At 42.1% G+C, this 10,532-nt stretch overlaps 2 protein-coding genes, 2 long non-coding RNA genes and 1 other non-coding gene across 5 annotated transcripts in view; 3 read left to right on the forward strand and 2 right to left on the reverse strand.

The window, feature by feature from the left end:
• Positions 1-10,532, forward strand: part of LOC121813013 (sodium/hydrogen exchanger 9B1-like) — a gene marked incomplete at its 3' end in the record, with an annotated part of 23,765 nt that overhangs the window by 2,061 nt on the left and 11,172 nt on the right.
• Positions 2,393-3,875, forward strand: LOC102295978 (protein FAM177A1). The gene is made up of 6 exons (XM_014330904.2): positions 2,393-2,583; positions 2,663-2,775; positions 2,967-3,128; positions 3,223-3,277; positions 3,391-3,485; positions 3,580-3,875. The coding sequence occupies exons 2-6, from the start codon at positions 2,761-2,763 to the stop codon at positions 3,787-3,789; spliced, it is 537 nt and encodes a 178-aa protein (XP_014186390.1). The 5' UTR covers positions 2,393-2,583; positions 2,663-2,760; the 3' UTR covers positions 3,790-3,875.
• Positions 7,342-8,686, reverse strand: LOC121813015. Its single transcript, XR_006053466.1, has 2 exons — positions 8,645-8,686; positions 7,342-7,379 (listed from the first exon to the last, which is right to left on the reverse strand). It is a non-coding gene; the product is annotated as an uncharacterized LOC121813015 (long non-coding RNA).
• trnas-gcu lies at positions 8,177-8,258 on the reverse strand. The gene has a single exon. It is a non-coding gene; the product is annotated as a tRNA-Ser (tRNA).
• Positions 9,407-10,526, forward strand: LOC121813014. The gene is made up of 3 exons (XR_006053465.1): positions 9,407-9,521; positions 9,611-9,635; positions 9,718-10,526. It is a non-coding gene; the product is annotated as an uncharacterized LOC121813014 (long non-coding RNA).

Here is a 10,532-nt window from a genome sequence, read left to right on the forward strand (position 1 = left end):
AGGCAAGCTACGGTTGTAGCCACAGCTGCCCTGGGGCAGACTGACAGAAGCGAGGCTGCCATATCGCGCCATCGGCCCCTCTGGCCAACACCAGATGAATAGATGTAAGCTGTCCAGTTTTCAACTGTTTTTAAAAAAAAAGACGCCATAGACCTACGGGTGCGGAGCGAGAGAGAGAAACTGTTTTGGCGCTAAGGTTTGGAAGGCATAATTTTTATAATGTAAGGTAAAGACCCTACAATAATACAAACCTATAATACCCTGTACCATAGGTGTCAAACTCTGGCCCCCGGGCCAAATTTAGCCTGCAGCCTAATTACATTTGGACCGCAAAGCCATACCAAATTACTATTAGAGCTGGCCTGCTGGTATTATACAGTGCATTTCCTGCTAATACTACAAATCCCAGAATACTCTGTTGGTGTTCTGGCGCATCAGTCACGACAGGACCCATTAACACCCTGGTCGTGTCCAAATTCATGGGCTGCATCCTCCTGAGGATGCATTTGTAGGCCGATTACGTCACAGCGACGCGCCGAAGGCTGTCGTAGACTCCTCCGAATGCAGCCGACAAATGTGTCCTCCTTTTCCCCGAATTTGAAGGATGGGTCGGGTGTGTCCTTTCTTTTTTTTCTTTTTTTTGCCTGTCCCGTTTGGATCTTTAAAAAAGGTGTATGATGAAAGTTTGCGACGTTGTGTGCCCAGAGAAAAAGCAAGCATTTTCAAATGTCAGCCTGAGCAGAAACACAGTAGCTGATCACACACCTGAAGTTGCCACCAATCTATATAACCAGCTAATGGAGAAGGAAAACAATTGTGTTGCATTCTCCATCTCTGTTGATAAGAGCAGTGATGCCTCTGATACTGCCCAGCTTTCAGTCTTCATCCGTGGTGTGGACTCAAATCTCTGTGTTACGGAGGAACTTTTAGGATTAAAATCAATGCATGGCACAACCACAGGGAAGGAAATATTTGATGAGGTTTCCAAATGTCCAACTGAAATGAAGCTGCCATAGGAAAAACTTGTGGGGTTAACGACAGATGGTGCAGATGCGAGCGGAGAACTGTGCAGGTGAGCTAACTGTTTATAACTGCATCATACATCAAGAATCACTTTGTGGCAATGCCTTTATGTGTGAGATCATGAGCGATCTCGAAGCTTCAGGGGCGGGGGCGTATCATCACAGACATGTATGCTGCAGTGAGGGCTTTTAAAACTAAATTGTGCCTGTGGCAGAATCAGATGCTACAAGGAAACCTGGGCCATTTTCCCTGCTGCCAACCAATGAACAGATCTCTACTGCTGTGTTCCCATGTGCACAGTTTGCTGAAAAACTCTGTGTACTCAGTGCTGAGTTTACCCGGCGATTTGCCAACTTTGATGCCCAGAAATGTCGATTTGAACTGCTCAGTAATCCTTTTGCAGTTGACGTTGCAAACGCACCAACAAACCTCCAAATGGAGCTGATTGAACTCCAGTGTAGTGACACGCTGAAGTCAAAGTATGATGCTGTGGGCACTTCACAATTTCCACATTTCATCCCTGACACAATGCCTGGGCTCCGCACCCACGCTGCTCAGATGCTCTCCATGTTCGACAGCATTTACCTATGTGACCAACTATTCTCCTCAATGAAGATGGCCAAAACATCTCACGGGAGACGTCTAACCGATGAACACCTTCACTCAATCCTGAGGATTTCCTCAGCTCAGAGCCTGAGCCTAGACATTGAGGAACTAGCATCCAAGAAGAGATGCCAGGTATCTGGCTTGGACACATCAGATCAGTGTGTAGCAAACTGAGCTATAATTAGCATTTTTGTTTGTGCACTTTTTCTTGCTACTCCCAGACATGGGCTTGAATGGTTTCACGTTCAATGATATTTTTATTAGATAAGTGGTTTATTATTGTTATTTTTATATTTATTATTAGCCTGGGGAAAAGGTTTACTGTTAAAATTTAATTCAGAAGGCTGAAAATACAATTTTTATTTAAGAGAAAAAATTTCACTGATATGTTATTTAATTGGAATTTCAATTTTGCATGTGTGCAATATTAAGTTATATATACTTTTATATAAGTTATATATCGTTTAAACTGAATATGGAACAAGCAAAGCTTGTCCCATATTCAGTTTTTCAGCAAAACTTGTTTGAGTCTATAAGAAAAGGTTCCTTATTATATATCTGGAGGAAGATTTTTTTCAATAAATATTAATGTTAGCCCACGACTTTGTTCCAGTTTGAAATTTTGGCCCACTGTGTATTTGAGTTTGACACCACTGCCCTATACTCTAATAACCCTACAGTCTGGTGCTACCAGATAATCTGGTATAGAATTTGTGCTCTGTCATTTCTCTGCTGCTTGTCTGAGCTAGTAAGGCTAACCTGGTTATCTAAGAATGGCGTGATTGCCAGTATGTGCAGTCAGACTTTACTGAAAGAAAATCTAACTTTAACAGCAGAGTGGCTTAGCATGGCTAAGCTGTGATATTCAACACGCCACCAAACCTGCCTCCCAAGCCCAGCCCCTTGAATTCAAGAGTGAAACTGATTGTGTTGGAGCGACTTGCCTCTGATAAGGTTTGTGCACTTCTGTATTTGGCGTCTCAGGTTTCAAGTCAGATCCTGTATCCTGTAGTTGTTTTTCTCCACAACGCAGAGTCAGCATGGATGGATGTCTGGGACAGCAGTGACACAGAACAATGACTGGATACTTGTCCTTTGGAGCAATACAGAAACACTAATGTAACCCGAAGAATGAACAACCAGGAAGTAAGTGCCGTGATAATGAAGCAAACATAGCTGTTAGCTTAGTTTGTATTCACAAAATGAACTTTATCCAGTTGTCTGCCATGACTCTGTCGCTCCGGTGCAATTTGTAATAGTATTATAAATGCAGTGAGTATAACACACAGTACTTAGATGATATGCTGTGAATAAATAAAAGTTTTCTGATGCGTCAGACATCAGCAAACACCACTGAAACAAACTTTGAGGGTCCTGCTTCGGCCAAAGAGAGGAAGGTGATCCACTTCTCCAGCGGTGAAACTCTTGTAGTTGAAGACAGCGAGGAGGAAGAGGTGGAGACGTCAAACAAAACTCCCTTTGAAGAACCTAAACAGAAGGTGGGTATCTGTTTGGGGGGGTGGGGGAGAGACTTGTGGTGAATGTTTAGCAACAGTCAGTTCATGTGATTGCTTCTGTCTTTTTTCTTCTCAGACTCGGCTATCGTTCAAGAATGTGGCCATTCTAGTTGGGAGGTTTTCACTGCTGGGTATGCCATGTGACATAATCAATACAGAAGCCAAGTGACTGTAGAGAAGGCCCTGACTTTAGCTTTTTGTGCAGGCTTCACTGAGTCTCCACATTTTCTGTTTCCAAATTCAGCCTGTGACTTCCTTGGGGAAAGATTGGCTGGTGCTCTTGGACTCAGTGCAGCCAAATACCAGTACGCCATAGATCGTTATCAACATGATCACAAGGTAATGTGTTCACAAACATTCAAGCAAAAAATAGAACTTACTCTATCGTCTATCTTATAAAAGGAAAATAAGTTCACTGTTTAACCCTCTTCAGACAACAAACAGTCGAGCTTCAGATGACCTCAAGAAGGGACAGGCAGAGACCGTGACACTCTCTCCCAGGTCTGATTGGAGTCATTACGGGGCCACAGGAGATGTAAGCTGTCCTGCCAATCCCCAGGAGAGCTCTGATGAGAAACAAATGGCTGGAAAAGAAGGATGTCACAACAAGGGCTATCAAGCGGACGAGGAGCACTTGAAATGAATCTCAGAGAAGAAAAGCAAAAGAATGTGAAGTCCCCAGGATGGAATGTTACAACAACGTGAAGAATAAAAAGCTAACAAAACAAACTAAAACATTTTCTGTGTCTAACTACCAGTGCAAGCTTTTTTCACCGTTTATTCTTCCCAATCCTGGCAAAACTGAGATTCTTACTTCAGCCCCTTTGCCAACAATATCACTGTCTTATTTTTGACCAAAAATTAAGATGAGATTGAGCTCATCCAGTCTTATTACCTTTACTTAAGAAATAATGCAAAAATCAGACCTTCTTTGATTCCCAGTAAGGTCGAATCTCTAGTAAACACTTTCATTTTCTCCTGTCTTGATTATTGTAACTCTCTACATCTTATTCCTCCTTAATCCATCTTCAGTTGGTCAACAAAGCAACAGCTAGACTGCTATCAAGAACTAGCCTGCATGTGATTTGATTTAATTTAAAAAAATGTTATTAACAGCATATAACTCCAAAAACATTAATAACCTCCGGCCTCTTCAAAAATGTCAACATCCATTGAACTCTACTGTCAAATATCCACCAGTCTTGATCAGTATGGCACTTCTAAATGTCCGCTCTCTGTGAACAAGTCTTTTATTATTAATGATTTAATTTTAGATAATAAACTTGACTGTTTATTTTTAACTGAAACATGGCTGGGCTCGGATGCACCAGTTGTTCTCACTGAGGCCTCCCCACCAAATTTTAATTTCTCTTTTTCTATTAGAAGTGGTGAGAGAGGTGGTGGGACTGCATCTTTAGCCAACAACACACTCACCACCAAACACATTTTATTTGATCATTTTACCACTTTTGAATTCCATGCTATTGTTTTCAGCAGCCCTCCAGTTTTATCTGTCACAGTTTATAGACCACCTAAAGACAGCGCTGCTTTTATCAAGGAATTCTCAGAATTTTTAACAAACATACATTCAAAATATAACATGATAATTTTAACCGGTGATTTTAACCTGCACATAGATAATCCTTCTGACCCTGCAGCAAAAGAATTCTTAAACATTCTTCACTGTTTGGATTTTACCCAGCACGTCACGCAGCCGACTCACAACAGAGGACACACTCTGGACCTGGTCATCACCCATGGGCTGTCCACCAGCGTGTCCTCTGTTGTTGACTTGGCTGTCTCTGACCACTACTGTGTGTTTTTTAACATCACCGGTTTTATTCAGCGGGAGACCTCGGTGCGAACTGTGAGGAGGCGCTATCTAACCTCTGAAGTGGCTGCAAATTTTACCAGGGTTTTAGACGAATGCCCCCCTGTGATTTTACCTGCACCCTGCGATTTGATTTTTAATCATTTCAACAGCAAACTGAAGAAAAGCCTTGACTCCGTTGCTCCACTCACCACCAAAAAGATTAACGTAAAACATGCATCACCCTGGAGAAACGAAGAAGTCAAAAAACTCAAAAGAAATTGCAGGGCAGCAGAAAGGAGATGGAGGAAAAATAAAAATACTATCAACCATCAAATATTTTGCGAGCAACTTAAAATGTACAATAATACATTAAGGAAGTCAAGAAATTCATACTTCGCCAAAATAATCAGTAATAACAAAAATAATCCCAAGGTCCTCTTTTCCACCATAGATCATTTATTTAACCCTGATTTTAAAAGCTCCAAAAGAACCCCCACAGACTCGCTCTGTGAGCAGTTTGCAGACCACTTCAGGGGAAAGATCAGCGCCATCAGATCTGATATTTTATCTAATCGCGATATGATTGTAAACACATCTGAGGGCTCGATTGTACCTGAGGAGACACTGGACAGCTTTGTCCTGGTTAATGCTGAGAACCTTCAGAAAGTTTTCTCCACAGTGAGACCCACCACATGTCTTTTAGATCCAATCCCTTCTTCACTCTTTAAAACACTTTATGGATTTTTTGAGGCTGAGCTTTTATACATGATGAATTGCTCTCTTCAGTTGGGTGTCTTCCCTGCTGCCTTTAAAACGGCGGTGGTGAGGCCCCTTCTGAAGAAGAGCAATTTGGATTGTAATGATTTTAATAACTACAGACCTGTATCCAACTTACCATTTTTAAGTAAAGTCTTAGAAAAACTTGTTTTTACTCAGATTACTGATTTTCTCAATGATAGACAGATCCTGGAGATATTCCAGTCTGGATTTAGGGTGAACCACAGCACAGAGACTGCTCTCCTAAAGGTTTTAAATGATCTTAGATGTAACTGGGACGCCCAAAAGCTCTCAGTCCTGGTGCTACTGGATCTAAGCGCAGCCTTTGATACAGTAGACCACGCTATTCTTTTAAACAGACTGAAACACATGGTGGGCCTCTCTGGTGCTGTACATAACTGGTTCACTTCCTATCTCTCTGACAGAACTTTTATGGTGAGTATGGATACATGCTCCTCTAAGATCCATAAAATGACATGTGGTGTGCCTCAAGGGTCGGTTCTAGGCCCTGTACTTTTTAATTTGTATATGCTCCCTCTCGGCGGTGTCATCAGGAGGCATGGAGTGAACTTCCACAGTTACGCTGATGACACGCAGCTGTACATCTCCGTGTCTCCTGATGACACCAGACCAATGGATGCCCTTTTTAACTGTATTTTAGATATAAGATCTTGGATGGCAGAAAACTTTTTACAGCTTAACCAGGACAAAACTGAAGTTTTAATCGTCGGTCCCGAGGCTCAGAGAGAGAAACTCTTGTCTAAATTAGAGGCATTTTCACTATGTCCTTCGCTACAAGTGAAAAACCTGGGTGTTATTTTTGACTCTGAGCTTGGTTTTATCCCACATGTTAAACATGTAACCAAAATTGGATTTTATCATCTAAAAAATATAGCCAGAGTCCGCCCTATTCTCTCTCGGGCCAACACGGAGATGCTGATGCATGCTTTTATTACCAGTCGCATTGATTACTGCCCTGCTCTCTGGTCTCCCCAAAAAGAATATTTCACCTTTACAACTTTTACAAAACTCTGCAGCCCGTGTGCTGACAAAGACCAGAGGGCGGGCCCACATTACACCGGTTTTAGAATCGCTGCACTGGCTCCCCGTGTGTTTCAGGATCGATTTTAAAGTTCTTTTATTGGTCTTTAAATGTCTTAATGGTCTCGGGCCTTCTTATCTTTCAAATCTGCTTCTACCATATGAACCCTCGTGGACTCTGAGGTCCTCTGGTACTGGCCTTTTGATTGTTCCTAAAGTCAGGACACATACTCACGGAGAGGCAGCTTTTCAGTGGTATGGTCCTCGTCTGTGGAACAGCCTGCCGGAGGAGGCTGGCATATCTCGGAGGGGGCTCTCTGCACCGGGGTTGTGATCGACCATGGCTGCTGTGGCTCTGTGGGTCTTCTCAGGCTGGCTGGGGGGCTTCTTTGCATCCCTCTAGCTGTGTGCCCGGCCTGGAGGCTGCGGTCTGTGACCAACTCCCGGTACAGACGGCTCCGTGTGATAGTGTTCCCTCACCTGGCTCATGTGTGCCCAGCTCAATTTTACTTCTCAAGTGTGTGTGTGTTGCACACTTGGACAAATGACACTTCCAGGCGTGCATGAGTTCAGAATCGTTCTCTTTACTTGCTCATTTGCAACTGCAAATACAAAACACAAGCACTTCAGTTCAGCGTAGCTGCACTCTGCAGGCTATCTGTGCAGTAGAACACACAGGACCCCAAAGCTGCCCGATTCAATGCCGGCGTGAGCGCCATCAATGATGATTCCCACAATCATCATTGATCAGAATATCCTAGCTGGATTGCCAGTTATCACAGTATGTGTCAGAAATAGTAATAAAGAACTGAACGCATAACATAACAATGATAAGAATGCATGAAATTATGGAGAGGGGGGGCAATATCTATTACAATACTTCCATCTTTCCATCTGTGCCCACCCATTACATGAGTCCCACATGTGCGTGTGTGTGTGTGTGTGGGGGGGGGGGGAAGGGAATGTGTGTGTATGTATGTGTGTGTATGTATCCATGACCTGTATCCTCAGCCTATCAGGTCAGCTGGTTTTCGGATTTGTTCTTATGGGGTGCTCTCTCTATAGGTTGGCTTTACCTTATCTTTTGCCCCATTATTTGTGGCCCTTTGGATAAAAAAAGACACTAGAAATACGTGGACCTATTTATAAATGCAAACAGAGTCAACCACACACATATTAGAAGAACAAACTGTGAAGCAATTTGTAACTGTTTTTAAAAAGTGCTTAGCAACTAAATAATATTACTGTTTATATAATTGTCAGAATAAAGTGAATTTTAAATTATAAATTATAGATGCTAAAGCATGGTTGAATCCTCATAAACTAAGCGTTGTTGCTTTTTAAACATTATGAAAAGTGATATCAAAATTTAATACGCGCATTAAATATAAGAAGTTTCCGACGAGGATGGGATTCGAACCCACGCGTGCAGAGCACAATGGATTAGCAGTCCATCGCCTTAACCACTCGGCCACCTCGTCTGAATACACAATCGGGACATGCGCATAGTAATATCAATATTCAATGGCTGCCACTTAAAATACCGACAGTGGGCAACACTATTTTTCTAAGGTTTCACACCATCGTGTTTTAGCATGTTAGGCTAAATGTGACACTGCCGTTAGCCACCTTGCTGACATTAGCAATATGACAACACAAAAGACAGTGGCTACAACTACCTAAACACGGAAAATGCGTAGTGTGGACACATGTCGGTATCGTCTCCGTCTCCTCGTTGTATTTCAACCAAGTCCAAGACTGTTTTTGGCATCTGAGCGGATTAGGCGAGAATAGCAAAAGCCCACCCTTTAGATAAACATTGATATATGCCACTTTTTTAAAAGCTGCGTTTAAATCAGTGACGTACCGAGTGTTGACACATGCCGTTGTCTGTGCTGCGTTTGGGGGCGTTTCTGTAATACGACACAGATAACATCGTAAAAGTTGCAGCACTGCTGCTTTTATCTGTCCATCTGTGCAAACGTAGGGAAATGAGGACCATATGATCAATGGAAAATTCTGTGTACCATCGCCAACAGCAAAGATAAGAGCGTGACTGTTTTCAGGGTTGGATTGAACTGTAGGTTTTAACTAGCTCCTTCACCTCTTTGTGTGGATTTAGCGTAAAAAGTGTCCACTCTACCACCGGGGTTACGTATAGCTTTACGTAGCATGTACCGTAGTGTCGAGCGCCGTACTGGTAAAAACTGGGTATCTGTCCCCATCTAGCGATTAGATTAGGTCATAAAAAATAAACGTCTGACTTTAAATACCCACAGGAAAATATAGACAATCGAGACTTTAACTTAAAACCCACAACTTTATCAAATTGCCTACACGTTTGAAAACACCTGAAGAATAAACCATAGGGAGAGTGGGTCTTATGCTTTGAATATATCACATAAAAAAAAAAAATCAGCATTTGTGCTCCTGAACGATTGCTGCGCTGAATTCTGGGTTGCCATCAGAGAATCTAATAATACCCAGGAAATAGCCTAAGACAGGAAGTGTGGAGATATTCACGCCACCTCAGGCTGATGCACATGTGAAAACACCCACAAATCAGTAACAATTTGAGTCAAAGTCCCTCAGTTACTGTTTACAGCTGGCATAAAACTACTCCACTTCCAAAGGTCGTATTATATGTAAACCAAAGAAGCAGCATTTACTTGGAGACATGCTGCATCATGATGGAGAGAGTGCTGTTATTGTTGGGATTAGTGGTTCTTCACACTTCATACACTGTAAGTATCCATTCAGCATTTCTAGGGAGACTTAAAAGAAGAGACTGAATGTTTACCCGCACGTCTTGGTGTGTGTGTGTGTTTTGCAGATACCAGTTTCCCCTGAAGTACACGGTATGTGCAAAGATGATACTTGAAAGGCTCTTAATCTTTAGAGATGTGGAAAGACTTTGAGTCAAGTCTGTTTGCGTTACAGAGGTGTATGAGAATGGAGAAGATGAGAATCCTATCTTAAATTTAGGTGAGATATGTTTCAACACGTAATGGTTCCAAAATCAAAACTGTTGCATACTTGGTGCTGCTGATGATACAGTTAAACACAATCTCTTTTTCTTTTTTTACCGTGCTGTAGGATCAGATGCCGACCTGTTTGAAGGGGACGGCACTCATATTTACTACAGTCATAAACTGTGACACCAATGGTTTTGGTGGACTCAGCGGTGCATTCAGGTTCAGGCTTGATGGCGAAGTTTCCCAGAGGAACACTAATGTCCAAAGAGCTTAGAGGCACTATATACCTTTAGTTATTAACATTTTATATACTTATCCTTGTACTGTCTAATGTTTATCAAGAATGTGTGGGTAACCTTTTTTTGCTTAGACAAAAATCACAGATAGTACTTGAAAACAGTTGGTAATTTCCTTAGTTACTTTGGAGGGGTTATGTCATAACTGGTGACTTGATTTTCAAGCTTTGTACGTTTGCAGTTATAATTTGTTATCAAAAACTTCCTCTCCCATAGGTGCTTCTCTAGTGTTGGTGACCAGCAGACAGGTTGTCTTGTCACTGGGACCAGGCTGTGACCACAGTGGTTGAGCACGAGCTGCTCCCAGTGGCGTGTCTAGAAAATTTTTGTTAGGGGGGCCAGGTAGGGGCACAGATTTGGAGAAGGGTGGCAGATGTAATTGGCAGATAATGTTAAAAACAATTCTACCAACCGTTAACCATAATTCAATAACCCTGTAAACCTAACAACCGAATGCGCTTTTAACTCTTATTAGAATGAGATT

Source organism: Haplochromis burtoni, unplaced genomic scaffold (genome assembly GCF_018398535.1).
Source record: "Haplochromis burtoni strain Fernald_Lab_line unplaced genomic scaffold, NCSU_Asbu1 Contig_1044, whole genome shotgun sequence".
Classification (NCBI taxonomy): Eukaryota; Metazoa; Chordata; class Actinopteri; order Cichliformes; family Cichlidae; genus Haplochromis; species Haplochromis burtoni.